Source organism: Camellia sinensis, chromosome 10, assembly GCF_055761805.1.
Source record: "Camellia sinensis isolate YWXY chromosome 10, ASM5576180v1, whole genome shotgun sequence".
Taxonomy (NCBI): domain Eukaryota; kingdom Viridiplantae; phylum Streptophyta; class Magnoliopsida; order Ericales; family Theaceae; genus Camellia; species Camellia sinensis.
In genome coordinates this window covers 141,976,253-141,992,120 of record NC_138970.1, presented here as the reverse complement: position 1 = coordinate 141,992,120, position 15,868 = coordinate 141,976,253, and the positions used below count along the sequence as shown (strand labels likewise).

The 15,868-nt window shown below is 33.7% G+C and overlaps 2 protein-coding genes across 4 annotated transcripts; both read right to left on the bottom strand.

The window, feature by feature from the left end:
- Positions 1-2,570: 2,570 nt before the first annotated feature.
- On the bottom strand, positions 2,571-3,963 carry LOC145801740 (uncharacterized). 3 transcript variants are annotated; one of them, XR_014343394.1, is made up of 4 exons: positions 3,712-3,933; positions 3,236-3,416; positions 2,909-3,068; positions 2,571-2,707 (listed from the first exon to the last, which is right to left on the bottom strand). XR_014343394.1 is itself a non-coding variant. In XM_082893450.1 (4 exons), the coding sequence occupies exons 1-4, from the start codon at positions 3,913-3,915 to the stop codon at positions 2,704-2,706; spliced, it is 492 nt and encodes a 163-aa protein (XP_082749576.1). In that variant the 5' UTR covers positions 3,916-3,963; the 3' UTR covers positions 2,571-2,703. The 3 variants fall into 3 exon arrangements, 1 of the variants encoding a protein (XP_082749576.1); XR_014343393.1 differs by having other exon boundaries at positions 3,236-3,372; positions 3,712-3,928; XM_082893450.1 differs by having other exon boundaries at positions 2,909-3,055; positions 3,236-3,372; positions 3,712-3,963.
- A 3,464-nt stretch (positions 3,964-7,427) lies between these two features.
- LOC114317120 (uncharacterized) lies at positions 7,428-14,501 on the bottom strand. Its single transcript, XM_028263818.2, has 9 exons — positions 13,917-14,501; positions 13,586-13,776; positions 12,501-12,679; positions 10,591-10,875; positions 10,446-10,504; positions 10,318-10,354; positions 10,129-10,200; positions 8,843-9,173; positions 7,428-8,080 (listed from the first exon to the last, which is right to left on the bottom strand). Exons 1-9 carry the CDS (start codon positions 14,038-14,040, stop codon positions 7,664-7,666), a joined length of 1,695 nt encoding a protein of 564 aa, XP_028119619.2. The 5' UTR covers positions 14,041-14,501; the 3' UTR covers positions 7,428-7,663.
- Positions 14,502-15,868: the final 1,367 nt, after the last annotated feature.

The window sequence follows — 15,868 nt, the reverse complement described above, 5'->3', positions numbered from 1 at the left end:
AAATAACATATGTTTTCCACTCTCTTTTTTTATTTTCTTGGCTATTGATAAAGCCAAGAGATCATATAACAATCCATAAACAAGTAGATGCAATAGCAGAGTAGCGGAAATCTTGACCAACCACAGATTTTCACACACAACATAGCAAACAAACACAGACTACTCACAAAGAGAATGCACAACAATCTCTTCCATAGTATTATGTAGAAGCAACACAAAACAACATTTCCAGACCTGGGAACTCCATAATATCCTGCAAACAACATCCACAACAGATCATCAAAGCAAAAGACAAAAAGAAAGGCACCCTTAGCAGCCGAGACACTCTATGCATGACAAAAGAGGTTCAACTTGCTCAAACAAGAACTTGAGTTAGACCATCTCCTCGAACATATGTTACATAGACTCGGATATATATATTTGGTATTCGCCAACTTGGCAAAATAAGGGTTATATTTTTATATTTTTAAACTATTAAGTGAGATGAAATGGTATCATATATAATATAGTGTTAAAGAGGAATTTGATTTATAGACAGCAATATATATATATATAGTGTTAAGTACATATCTCACACCATTGTTTATTTGATTTATTCTAAAGAGTCCATGTAACGTGCCTGAAACTAGCCATCTTAGTTATTGTTCTAAGAGGATTAAAAATGTAGCTAGTGGTTTGGCTAACCAAACATGAAAGAAATATTACTCTTCTCTCAAGTCAGGCCAGTAATTCACGAGTCATGCTGTGCAAATGCTCAATAAAGAAAAAGAATAAACAATTCTCTCAAGTCAGGCCAGTAATTTTGATAACCATGACATGTAGAAAATCTTAAACTAGTAGTAAAATTTAAGCTTTCATTCTGACATTCATTGAGATATCTAGCTGCTGTTTCACATACATTTTCAGCAACAGGACCCCATAAAGAAAAAGAAAGGGGAAAATAGTCAGTTGTCCACAAAATCTAATGGGAAAATAACCATTAGTCACGTCTAACTTTGTGAAATTATAATTGAGGTAACCTTAATAGGATAATTACGAAACAAGTAATGGTAGCCATGAAAAATAAAATAGGGAGTAAAAGTTGGTCAAAAATTCAAGTAGGGTAATAACCCAAACCACTTCAGTCACCGCATCAACAATAAGGATACACAACTGTTTAACTTGAATTTCTAGGATATGCAATTGTTTTCTCATTCTTTCCATTGTGTTTGATGAGAAATGAAGAGCTATGCATTATGATGAATACATAGATATATATAGGGCAACTCATTCTTTCCAATAGTGACATCTACACAAGGTGCTCCCAATCAACGAGGCCGCACAAAAATAGAAGGGTATGACTGACCTTTTCTTTAGAAATGATAGTTGCACAAAATTAAAACAATGAAAATGCACAGAAAATATAATCTGTGGCTGAGATATATTTTTAGTATTATTTGGATTACACTTAAAATCAATCTAAACCACAGAGTGTACGTTTTATATATTTTTCTATATTTTAATTACATACATGTAGCACTGTTGACTTTTTCTCGTGCCCAAATAACCATGTAACAAGTAGTCTTATTGGTCCAGAAGCACCACACCCTCTTATATGGATTGCTATTAACACTATAAATGGTTGAAACAATTGTGATTTTGATGGGAAGTTCTGGATTCACTTTTTGTTTCTGACAGGTCAAGCGTGGGAACTATATTACTGATTTACTTCACACTTTCCATGGGCAAAATTAGTGAGGATGACAGTGCTATGAATGTGTAGTGGTGACAAGAAATGCTGGCTCTGAATAAGAGAAAAAAGAAACAGAAGATAATTCTAGCACTCCTAATCAACATAAGCACTAGACAACAAACTACTTAGAATGACTCACAGTGGGCATATCCACATAGTAGTTGATATGATTGAATACAAGTGAAAGGGGTTGGAAGGGAAAAAGCATTCTTTTCTAGGTGCATGATCAGTGACACCAACACTTGAGTCAGTACCCCGTGAAGCATTTCTCACCGTCATATCAAAACCTATAAAATCAATCAGAAGATTTCAAAATTAAGATCAGTAGATCATTTTTTACACAACAGGGATCGATTAATGTCATGTCATGTGCTTGTTACAACCCAAGAAAAAGAACTAAAAGAGAAAGCTAGCTTTTTTTGATCCTCAAAAGTCTCACAAAAATTTGTCTTTACTTCTGTATTCAAAAACTGGTTTTGTTTTTGCGCTGCTTAGATCTGATTTAAAACAAGATATCCTTTTGAAAAACCTATTCCTATTGCTGTTTTCTTAATTCCTTTTAGGATATCTGGTTTCCCCACTTCATTGACATCATTACACACATAATGCAATTCAACTTGCCATGAACTTTAAAATGGAAAAGAAATGTGATAAAGGAGTAACTAGTGACCTACGTGTTTTAACTTAATTGGCAGCAAGAGAAATAGAAGACGAGATCATTGAGTAAAGATCAAAAGAGACAAAGGTAAAGGCTCAAACCTTCAGAGGTCATTCGTCCAGACGATTTCTTATCCTTCTTTCCAACATCTTCATCCAAGACTATAGATTTTGAATCACTAAGATACTACGCAAACAGTAAAAGAGAACTTACGGCGCTCCATCTTTTGTCAAGAAATTCATTAATGACTAAAGCATTTTGTCCATACATCACTGGAGAAATATAATAGCCCCATATCATAAATGGCTCGATGTCATCTGCGGGCACAAAAGGAAATGAATGGTTGTAGATATAGTGCTTTGATCATCGAATATATAAACAATCACATGAAAGAATCCACAACTTACTTGGCTAAATGTCAAGAAATATTCAACAATGTGGTATAAAGATTGGTAAATTAAAAGCTCATTCTAATTCAAGATAGGCTCAAAAGTGAAAATAGAAATCAGGCAGCTTACTTTGGGCAACTATAAATCCTCCAAGCAGAATATTCATTATCAATGTGCAGGTTCCTAAAGTGCATACAACAACCAACTTTCTTCCCACAGCAACAAAGCGAAAGAGAGAGAGAGAGACATTTGATGTATACTGAACAATGCCAATAACTGCTGGAAAAACCTGAATCAGATGGTGGGTATTTGTCAGTGAATAAATTATCAGGTTCAAGTGACCACTAAATGCAGAGTAGGAAGAATAAATTTCTAATGAAGAATTTAAGTTGGTAAGCAAAAGTATAAACATGAAAAACTATCACGAGAAACCAAGAACACGCAGACCACTACTACCTGCTGGTGTCTGGAGCAAACCCAATTGTGTAATATGCAAGACTGATCCATATCGCTGATTCCACTAAGGAGAGGGGTATACCGAGGACCCAAATTGGCAACCCAAAAGCCCATGGAGGATAGAATAAGAAATCCCTCTGTTTATAGAATACAGGAAGCCTCAAAACAGTCAATGCAACCTCTGTCAACCCGTTAAACAATACATTCATGAGAGTGAAGAAAAGAGCTCCGAAATTTTTTCAATCAACTCTATAAAATGAAAACAGAAGGGCCTAAATTACAAAGGTGAGCCAGGTGAAGTTTTAATTTCTACTTCACCAGCCATCATACTAATCTGTACAATCAAACCTCAATCAACAAGGCAACCACATTGAGAAACAGCGCCCCAGAACTATCAAACTTGTATATGTGCACTATACTAATGATATAATAAAAGAGAACAAGGTAGAAGTCAAAGCAACAACATTAATATATACCTTGACCCAAACAGCCAAAGATTCATCATGTTCTAACCACTTGGATTCTGAAAGAGAAGACTCTCCCTCCTTGTTACTCAACACCCTGCTTTCAATAGTATCTACAAGTAAATGGTCGGTCTCAGAGGCCAGACAAGACTCTGTGCAAAAATCCTGTCCATTCAAGTTCCCATCATTTGCATCTTGATTTAAAAATAGAAACATTTCCAATAGACATTATTAAAATATATATATATATATATATATCAGTATATATCATTTATGTATCTGCACATTGATACAGAAATCCCTCCCTCTAGGACCAAACTCAGTAATCCCCTTGCCTATCCTCCAAAATCCGACGATCTACCTACCCCTTCCCAGCCCCTCCACCATCGCAGAACCATAAGAGAGAGAGAGAGAGAGAGAGAGAGAGAGAGAGAGAGATATGAAGGGAACAACAAATAATCGTACAAATTGAGTCAATCCGAACATACCTCAAGAATCAAACTGAGATTTTTTTCAGATCGGAGCATGAAATGAGAGTAATCGAGGGGTCCGAGTTCAGATCTGAGCTTCTGGAAATCACTGAATCTTTGCAAATGAGCCGGTGGAGCTCGCTACCTCGCCGGTGCAGCTTCGAAATCGCTTCCATGGGGCTTCGATCTGAATCTTCGATGGAGCTTAGGTATGAATCTTTGATGGAGCTTCAAAATCGCTTCGATGGAGCTTCGATCTGAATCTTCAATGGAGCTTCAAAATCGCTTCGATGGAGCTTCGATCTGAATCTTCGATGGAGCTTCGAAATCGCTTCGATCTGAATCTTCGATGGAGCTTAGGGAGGGTTGAGAGGGAGAGAGATGTGTGCGTACAAGAGTTGAGAGAGAGAGAGAGTTCTGAATCTTCGATCGAAATGCTTAGAGAGGGTTCTGATGCAAAATAAGGTTTCACAAGAGGAGGCGCGTGTGGCACCGCATTTGGAGGCGTTTTCCCATTATAAAACGGTGTCGTCTTGTCTAATAGAATATGCGGCGTTTATTTATAAACGCCGTTAAATACTAATAACAGTGACGTTTAAAAAAACGTCGTTAAAAAAACGCCACCATATCCCTTTTTCCCTGTAATGGATAGAGTAAAACTGCACATGAGCTAAACTACTTGGCATAAAGTAAAATTTTTTTATTTACTAAATTTCTTATTAAAACAGTAGAACCTACATTAATAAATGTGTACAATTCATGTCTTTGTATTTCTGATAAGAAAATCATGTTTGAACTTCATTTATATATAACACTTTTCAAACAAATATGTAGATATACATTTTCACCTTTGCAAATTTTTGTTTCATCAGTATTGTACGTCTTTCTGGCTTTTTCTTTCCTAGACTAATTACACTAATAATCTCTATCCAAAGTATTTCATTTGTTACACTTTAGTTCTTATTATTTTAATTTTATTAATTTAGTCCTCAAATTTCAAAATGTGAGTTTAAACAAAAGCTAACGGATTTTAAAATTTTACATGAAATCTAAATAAAATCAAAATGATTAAATACACATGGTCCAAACCATATCTACTCTCATTATCCAAACCATTTAACGTAAGACAAATTTATTTGAACCCAAAATATTTTTTGTAATTTTGAAATGTGAAAAATATTTTTTACACTATAAGTTTTACAATTGCCACCATTCCATCACTACCACCGCCAATTGCACCCCACTATCACCTCCGCCGCCACCGTTACTATCACTATCACCGTCATTATCAAGCCATCCCTAGGGGTGAAAAATTGCGACACGATACGATAACACGACTCGAATCGTATATGAAATTAGTGAGTTAGAGTTAACCATTTCCTAACACGAACACGTATATGACACGATCCAATAACATGAATATTAAAACAGGCCAGATTAGTGTCAAATTTATATAATACGAAATTAACACGGATAACCCGTATGGTGAAAAATTAGTTACACATTTAATATTCCACTAAATAATATCATGACATTTTTAATCTCTTACGTAATTACATCTAATTATTAAAAAGTACTTAAAATACAATTTAAAGTTTAATATAGGTTTTATTTTTGCTTTTAATTGAACTTAATGTATTTTTTTGTCTATTATTTGAATTAATCTAATAAAAAATATAATATTTATAAATTAAGAAAATTAAATTAAATTGAAATTAAATATTTTATAAATATTTTCATTTAATAGAGATTAGTTTAATTAAATTTAACTTGTGAAGAAAATTTTAAATTTTTTTCATATATTTGTTATTTTTAGTTAATAGTGAGATTTTTTGACATGACACACATTGACATAATATGAACTGGACACGGACCGAAAATAACACGACACGATAACACGAAATAATAAACGAGTCAGATTAATATTAAAATAATTCTAACATGAATCCAAAATGACACGACACAATACAAACACGACGCAACACCCACCCCTAACCATCACCAATATACAACCATCTAATTTCAAGAGCACAATCAAGCATAGAAAACATTTTTCACATTTTACATTGGGAACTGTTTCCTGCTGAACAAAAAGATGATGAGGAGACCCTGAAACCATTTGAAAGACTTTCTAAGACATTAGAATTCGATTTAGAAATTCTAATTGGAGGTAAATTTAAGATAAACCACTATTTTTTTTCTTGACAAGACATCGTAGTTGATAGTAAGAGTTCGTTTGGAATGTAAGTTGATTTTTTAATTTTTTGACTATTTTAATCTGTAACTAAAAAATCCCATTTGAGATAGGCTTATTGACTTTTTTAACTTTTATATGAGAAAAAATAAAATAATTATAAATTTAATGTGATATTTTATTTTATTAAATTAAAAAGTTTATTTTATTATTTTAACCAAAAATACCTTTGGCTTTTTTATGCCGAGCTCTAATAAAACTATCAACTATCGCACAATGTGACCTGTTTAATCTCTTTTGTGGGTTCAAAATCCCACAATCCAGTAGTCCAACTCAATCCAAACGCGTGTAACTAATCTCCAAAAATTACCAAAATATCTCTCCTAGTTTTACTTCTAAAAATATGACAAATTAAGTGTGAAACTTTTAATTTATCACAAACAAAAACTCAACTATTTTATCATATCATTGTGAGACGTTTTTACGGTTGAACTTTTCTGCTAGTGAGTTCATGAACAATCACATGATCAGTTATATCCCTATGTCAATTTCTTATTTCTCAATGTGGAAAAACAAATTGCACAAAGCAATTAGAGAAACTCCCAAAATAATGAAAACTTACCTGCCCATTTATAACCTGTGTGTGCATGTTTGTTTGCTATAGCTAATTTGTGTTATGCTAGAATAAAAACAAGAAAGTAAAATAAAGCATTCACATATGAATGCAAAGATACATGTGGTTCTGTTTAACCTAAGTCCACAGCTAAAAATGGCAAGAGTTTCACTGCCAAAGGTGAACAAAATATAAAAAGCGGTTGTCTATTTGAAACAAGAGTTCTCTCTACTCACCTACTCCTAATCCTGTAAATAACATAGTAAATAATATACATATATATATATACACACGCTAAAAGATCCAAATTCAATAAGAACCGGGTCAGGCAAATCAGGTCAAGTAGGTCACCTTTGATTCAAATGCACAATCCGGGTAGAACAAAAGATAATAACAGATTGCAAGGAGCTAGTACATTTTTAAACATGGAAACCATACAGCCAGTAATAAATTTTAATGAGAAGACAAGAAAAGCGGCTGATCTGCATTAATTTTACTTTACAAAGGCCATACATACCTCACAAAGACTACATGCCGGCCAACTCAAAATGGTGCTTCGCCCCACCTTGATTTCTTTGGCCAACAAGGGATATAATAAAACAATAAAAACCCTCAAATCTAAATCTCAATATTTTTCATTTCCTGCTCTAGATATATTAGTTATATATATATCACAACACTACTACTCTAGACTTCTCTCCCTGGAGTCGTGCTTCTTGATATTACATCGGCGTTGCTTCCATTCTTGCAACTGCTTCTAATTCTTAACGATAGCTTCGCAAACACTTCCCCCCTTTGGGGGCGGTTTGCATAGAGTAACCACAAAGCAAGACAAAGCATGAGACCTACCGAGATGAGGGCAAGTCCGGCATTTACTGTTCGGAGATGATGCTCTAGCGGAGGACAGTAATCGGAGGTGATATTCCGAAAGGTGTCACGTACAAAATTGCAATCCTGGAGACTAAGTAATCGTGGGGCATAGAGCTGAAGAGCAATAGTTATGTTAACAGCTGCTACCAATTGGCCATACATGTTGGGGGTCACACGCCCAACGCTTGTGCATAGCCCAGATTCTGACACCGTGCAAGTGAAATTCTGCCAAACCTGTAAAACACACGCAAGAGATCACAAGCTTATTTAGAGGTTTTTGCTTTTTTGGACAATCTTCACTATAAGATAATCAATTGTTTCTCCTTTATTTTAAACATTATTCTGAATCGGTATATTTTTAATTTCAAATTAACATTAGGCTTGTATACCATGGAGATCTAAGATTTTGACAAGACGTTGAATGAAACAAAAACTTCATTTCGAGACCCAATTTTTTTGATTTTTTTTTTTCTCCAGATATATCAAAAACAAAAAAAAAAATAATAACAAAATAATTCCACAATCACCCAGTTTCCAATGCAGAGCTGGGATACCTCTAAGCATTTGGACAGAAATTTTGGATGAGAGAGAGAGAGAGAGAGAGAAGTAAATTTGAAAATTCAGCCCCACATTGAAAGAGAGGTGTTGGCACTGAATTAATAACCTCAAAGCCATTATTTTATGATGCAAACCAAAATGAAAATGCAATACACAACATGGAAGGATGGACGATACAAAAGAATAGCTATTAAGTAGGCTCACAATGTCCCCTAAATGGACCAAATTATTGGTTGTAACCAAAAGATACTTTCAAGTTTTGATTGGCTCCAATTGAATTCTGACATTTTTATGTTACTGGACCAAACAATTTTTACAGATGGCCCAGTTGAAAAGGCCCAAAACAGTTGCAGTAGCATTGCTGGTCATAAGAGGCCTTAGTTTTGAACATTTGTCTAAGAAAAATAAAATATAAAATGTTAGCAAAACACCACATACCAGAGAAGCATTTGCCATAGACACCTCATACGGAACAGCACACTGGCGGACTTGCAGCTGACTGTCATATGGATAACAAAGAGGTGGCATTGAAGGCCCAGATTGGTTGTAGTAATAAGGCAGATTGGCCTGAGGAGGCGGATTTGTGTCTGCAAAGGTGTATATGAATTGGTTGACAATATTTACAATTTCGTTAACGACTTGTCTACTCTGAATGAGCGTCTGGTTTGTGGTTCTCTGGTCAACACATGGAAGGATGTTGCTAAGAGCGGTCTCTGCATGGGGATTATCTACCCATTCTCCCATAGCCATACAGGTGTCAGAAATTGCACTGAAACACATATAATGAAGCCAAAATAAGAATCTAAACAGGTGTAAGATGTTTTCCAAGGCAAGTCATATAACCGTTTTGAGTTCACTATTATGACAATAAAAATTACACACTACAAAACAATTATCTCAAGAAAACGGGAAAGCCTAGACCTGTAAAACTAAGCGTGCTTATGGCCAAATAAAAGAAACTACACACACTAATGGCCCATTGAGGTTAAGAAGAAGAAACAGCATCAATGGACATAGGCCTTAGGGGGAGCTGCCTCCTCTCAAATTTTCTAAAATCTCTACTTTTACCTATCCTGATAATATTATTTTCTTAGTTGTCTCCCCTAAAATTTTGTAGTCACCCCCTAAATTTTTATAACATTTGTTTTCTTTTATTTTTTAAAAAGTCGCTGCAATTTGTCCCTTTAATGTTTTGTTTGGATCTTGGACTCGCTAAGAAAAAAGTAAAAGAAAGAGAAAAGATAACAACAGAAAATGAAGTGAAAGGAGTTGATTTTCTTCCTCTTTCTTTTCTCTTTAGTTAGCAAAATGAGACCAAAAAAAATGCATACATATTTTTTCAAAGAACAAAATCCGTGTTTTTATTTAGTTACTTGTAAAAAATGATTATGTATTAGGTCTGTTTCTATAAATCAAATATGAGCTTTACTGTTAGGCCAAGCCGCCCTTCCGTTCCAACAAAATATTGTTATAACAAATTTGTTGGTTTTCTTAATTTCTAAGTTATTTAAAAATAGTTTTATTATGCTAAATTGGTATTTAGATTTTAATCACATATTTCATACCCCTTGACAAAAAACTTTAAAGGCACTTGCAGGTGTGGGAAATTTGGGAAAAGAAAAATGTGTCCCCCCCTTTTTGTTTCGTTATTTATTTTTTATTTTTACTATAGTTGCTAACAAAGAAGGAAAACTTAAGTGCATATATAATATTCAATATCTTACTTGTTGAGTATTACAAAAACTCCACAAAGAATGAATGTGACTGCCACCAGTAACCATCCACTAACAACGAATCTGCATCAATTTGAAGGATGAATCAGATGTGGAACTATTGGAAAATATTCTGTAACTAAAACATTGTTTACTCATTAGAAGTGGAAGGGGAATGTACTAAATACAGAGAAATCTTACATGTGAATTGCATGTTTGTGCCCAAGGATGGATAGCACTGCAACAAAAAAATAAAATTTATAAGTGGATAACAGCGAAGAACAGCCACATGCAAGAAATCGTCAATGTGATTTTCCAATGATACATACCAAGACCAAGAAGAGAGAGAAGAAGCATCAACGCAGCAACAGTGATCAGTGCCGATCGCCTGCAATTAATTTTTTTTTCCAGTCAACATTGTGAGGTCAATACAAATCTAAATTTGATGATAATATCAAGGTTGTGAACTCATACACTGTATTGAAAACTCTCTGTATTTTTTCAGAATTTTCACTTGTTTTCTGGCTAAGTGTATCTGCTGCAGAATTTAAATCTGCATTCAACTTGTCGATTTCATCTTTGTCATTTGAAGGAAGAAAAACCTGGGCCACATTAATGGTTTTTGCAAGTAATAGATACTCTGTGACATTTCTTAGTGTCTGCACAGTGTAGTCTGACTGGTTCACAACAAACCTCAGAGTATGCATTGCTTCACCATGAAATTCACCCTGTCCAACAGAAAGAAGTATACATCCAATCCTGGATGATGAAAGAGCAGGTTTGTTAGGAAGAGACCAAAAAGATAAGATGGAAAATAATCACAGGATAGAAGTTAAAAAAAAAATCTATTTGACTAGTGGAACACCAAGGAACAAAGGCACGGGAAATAAGCAACAAAAGTTCAGCTAAAGAAAATAACAATTAAACTCCCAATTAGTGTGCAAATTCAAATTTTGATGGACATGCTATGTTAACAGTTTTATAAGTCCAGAGTTCCCAGTAGACTACCAGCAATTATATGTCTTGATGAAATTTAAAAAGAATGTTGAAGAAAATTTTGACCTGCCTTAATTAGATTTGAAGATGATTTAAAGAAATTGACATCTCAATCAATAATTTAAACAAGAAATATTTGTACAACATCTTATATAGATTCTTTAAAAATAAAAAGAACCAACCATGTAATTCCTTAATCATGTCATTTGCAAACATGATTCAGCTCAGCTTAACATGTTTTACTATTCTTTTCTAGCAGTACAAGCTGTACTGTGCAAAAAATGAGTAAAATACAAATGACGAATTATTCATGTCCCTATAAATAGTTGGGAAAAGGCTTTGTTAAGTGGAGTTGATTCATGATTGTAAGCACCACTCGTAATGGAAATACATCCAAGTAAAAACATGTTCCTAAATGACAAAAGATCCAAAAGATTCATTCAGGTACTCCAGTATTTACATGGATGTTTTAAAATGAGTAAAATACACAACTTGGAAACTTGCACTTTTTTAAAAATTACAATCCAATCCAGATTAAGGAATTAGATACTACTATTCATAAACAATTCAGCCGCAACATGCAAAACCTAGGCTTTGAGGATCACAGAACATCGGAAACCAAAACACAAACCCCATCTCAATCTAGAGCTGCATGCAAGAAAGGGTTAGCCAAGAAAAAATTCTCCGGTGATGTTTGCTCAAGTTAACAGCAAAACAAACAATTATATGAATAATACCTAGCTCATTAGATTCTGATTAAGAGTAAATTATACAAAGTAAATTATTTTCTTGTTCACAGATTCTGATTCAAAAAGTTAATCAAGTGTTCAAAATTCTCCAAAAATATGTTTAAAAATTAACTTGTTCACAAACTACAGTCTCACTTGAAAGCTCCTCATTAATGATTAAATATGCACAATAAGTAGATACCATGATTTTTTTTGTACAGCTGATATCCCATGCCTTCAAAAACCTTCTCTCTTTTTTTTCAAGTACTTAAGTTATCCAAAAAATGAATGAATGTGTAACAAACTTAGTACATTAACAAATCAAAGTCGTGGAAGCAAAATCCAAGTCTGAAATGGACCTGAGTTTCATTTTCTAATAATATCTAAATATGTATATCATATTAGATGCATATAAAGTTCTCTGTACACATGTGTGCACGCCAAGTGCGGCCACACAAACGAGGAGAGAAAGAGGGTACACTAACAACCTCAAAACCAGGGGAGACACATCAGAGTAGGTTTTCCTTAGCATAATAACAATTTCAGAAAATAGTCATTAAAAAAAATGAGGAATGGATAAAGCCAGAAACAAGGAAAGCATCAAAGTAGATAAAGGTCTGGTAATCAAGCTAGCTAGAAGTTTGGAGTTGAGATAATTACGCTGCAGCACATGTGAAAACAATAAGCAGGATCAGACATATCCTTTGTGGCAAGTGTGACCCTTCACTTTTGACCTTTATTCTCCATCCACAGCAATGATGTACAACAAGAGCCAAACCGAAAGAAACAAACCAAACCAAAGAAAGAATAAAACCAACAGCACCTGTAAATCCAACCGACTACAGGTAAAACGGTCAGACTGATGTGCATAATAATTTTTATTTGCTGGTTCATAAAAAAACAATGCATGAGTTGGATACCAATTAAACAAATTTGACAAGAGATAATTCACCAGCATTTGCATCTGTACAATTAAATTTATCGCAAGAACATAATTTTCTTGAAACATTACCTGAGCATTTTTTTAGACAAAAAGACCAATATTAATTGAAAACAGTGTCTTGACTTAAAATATTGTGTAAATTATTAAAATCAAAGTGATTATTAACCGCCTTGTCCAATACCACCATCCCTGAGTCTCCTTAATAATGCAGGATGAAGAACTTGAAGGTCCTCGCCCTACTAACAACATCAAAATGGGAAAGTGTGCTTGTGTATGTGGGTATCATGTAACTTTGGCTATGAAAAGGAAAGCTATGTGGGTATCATGTGCTTGTCTAGTTTCCACGTATCTATTCACAGGATTCCCCTATTGTGATCCACATGCATATCGGACATAAATGCCTCTTAAAATCATTTCATTGATTTACCAGAAAACACACATGAACCAAAAGATCTTGTCCTTTTCTTTGGTCAAACAATCTTATGATAGATCTCGTCAAAGACAAAAATCTAGTGGGCACATTAAAAACAAGTGGAATCATAAACACAACCTAAAATTCATAAAATTCTATTTCAGCACCATGCTTTTTCCAAAAATGTTTTACATTTCTAATAATTGAATCACACTAAATATAGTCTTTATGCCAAACAAATACGGAAAATTTCTCGAATTCAATACAGAATTGATCTAGTGTTATGTGTACATATCACAATTCATATACCACATGTAAACATCAATGCAAAATCATTACAGATGAAGAATCAAATTATGAAATAAAAAAGAGGAGAGAATAGAACTTTACAGTCCAGTAATGCTTATTGGCAATGTCCCATCCACCTCGATATCTCTTAAACCCGCGAAGAATGTCGGGTCTCTTGGTCCTATTCGCCGCCAACACAAGCGTGCTCGTTGGCACCTCGCTTTCAGGCCCTGGCGCTTGAGCTGCGGTGGAGCTCAATATTCCGTATTTCCATGGACCCAAATTCTCGTCTCCTACACAAACACAAAACCCCCAAAATCAAACCCCACTCAATTCCCACATTAACAAAAACACCAAACAATCGCCATTTGAAGATTATAAGACCAAAAAAATAGATAAAAAAGAAGAGTTTGAGGATTGAATTGTAATGAACCTAAGATGAACTTGAGAGGATCTTTGGGATGAGGAAACGAAGGAGGAGAGAGAGCTAAAATGGAGGTGAGAGAAGTAGATAGAGCAACCAAGAGAGCCAAGTGACCAGCGAATAAGATCTTCATCTCATCTGCTCTGGATTTACCAGCAAATCTCACTGAAGGAACCGCAAATGAAGGGATTCATCATGAGATTTAGCTCCTTCTAGAGAGAGAAAGTTATGTATACATATATATATATAGAGAGAGAGAGAGAGAGAGAGTAGCAGATGAGATCCTACACTACAGTGTCGTTACCATCTCCCACTATGGTGAGTAAGGCATCACCCAGGCGTAGATATATATAAACTATATATACACATTTTAGAGAGAGAGGAGAGAAAGTCACATGGAAATGTGATGGGTCCGAAAAGGCGGGTGTGAATGAATGACCGACTGTGAAAGAATGAATGAATCAAGCAAAGCTGAACAAACACACCTCTGGCTCTTTTTTTCTCTGTCCTCTCTCTCTCTTCTCTCTTCTCTCTCTCTCTCTCCACTTTTCTTTCACAATTAATTAATTATTAAAAGTTAATTACACTTAAATCACATTTACACTTTTGCCATAAAAAAAAACTTTCGACTCTTTTATTTTAATTACAATAATACTATATATATCAATTAGTGTAGTAATTGATGATATGATATAATTAATAGATTTTTAAAATTTATAATGGGTTGTTTTGGGAAGTTGGTGTGTGGAGGTTTTTTTATTTTTTTATTTTTTTTCATAAGCCCTAATTTGTAATTTTATGGCTGCGTTTTTTGCACTTGCCAAATGACTTTTCTGGCATTTTTGGCAGCCATGTTCCCAAAATGGCACAATGTGATTAATTAGTGGGATCAATCATGATATCATAACTAGTGTTGGTATATAAGTTAGTATACTAATTAGTGCATATAGTATCACCATGTTAATTATAACATTTTACGGAGAATTCGATTATATTCATCTCATATCATATGTACTTTTAGTTATATTATTTTTCAATAATAATTATTTTTTCTTTAATTGTGATATTATTTTTAGATTTTAGTTATGATATTTTTTTGTTTAGTTATAACTTTATTTTTAGTTATGATTTAAAAAAAAAAAAAGATTATAACATTTTTCTTCTATAGTTATAAGGTGTATATGGTACACACCATTTAAGGAGTGTGTACCGTAGTCCTTCTCAACATTTAATTTCTTGCATTTTAAGTGAAGTTGTGATGTCATATTTTTATTTAAAAAATAATTCAAACACCTAATCTATCATCTCTAAAAATCACCCCTAATGATATATTTATGGGTAGAACAACACCCTTTAGTCCAGATTATCAATAAAAAGGAAACTCCTTTATTTATTTAATGTTAATAAAGTTGACATAATTTGCTGCCTAAGTGCCATTTTGGGAACATAGTAAAAAGTCACGTTTTTGGACAAAATATCCAAAAATGTGGCTGTCAAAAACGCAACAAAATCCCTTTAGGAAGTGCCAAAAACGCAGTCCTAAAATTACAAATTAAGGCCTATGAAAAAAATAAAAAAATAAATCTCTTATGTTGGGTAAGGATATTTTAGTCATTTTAATTTGATTTGACACCATAAATAAATATTAAATTAAAAAGCAAAAAGTCAACTTTTTACCAACTTCTCAAATCACTTTCAAAAAAGTCAAAAAACTTAATAAAAAGTCAAAAGCCAGCTTTTTACCAACTCTCCAAAACAAGTCATACTCAAATTTTTCAAAATTTTCTTATTTTATTAGTATTTTTATACTTTTATTAAAATTTCACTTTAATTCTTATGTTTTTACTAAAATTTTGACTTTTGGCATTATAACTCTATTTAGGGGTATTTGGGATGATCTAAATAAATAATTTTTTATTATTTTTTAAGAAAAAAAATAAAATATGGGTTGAATTTGAAAT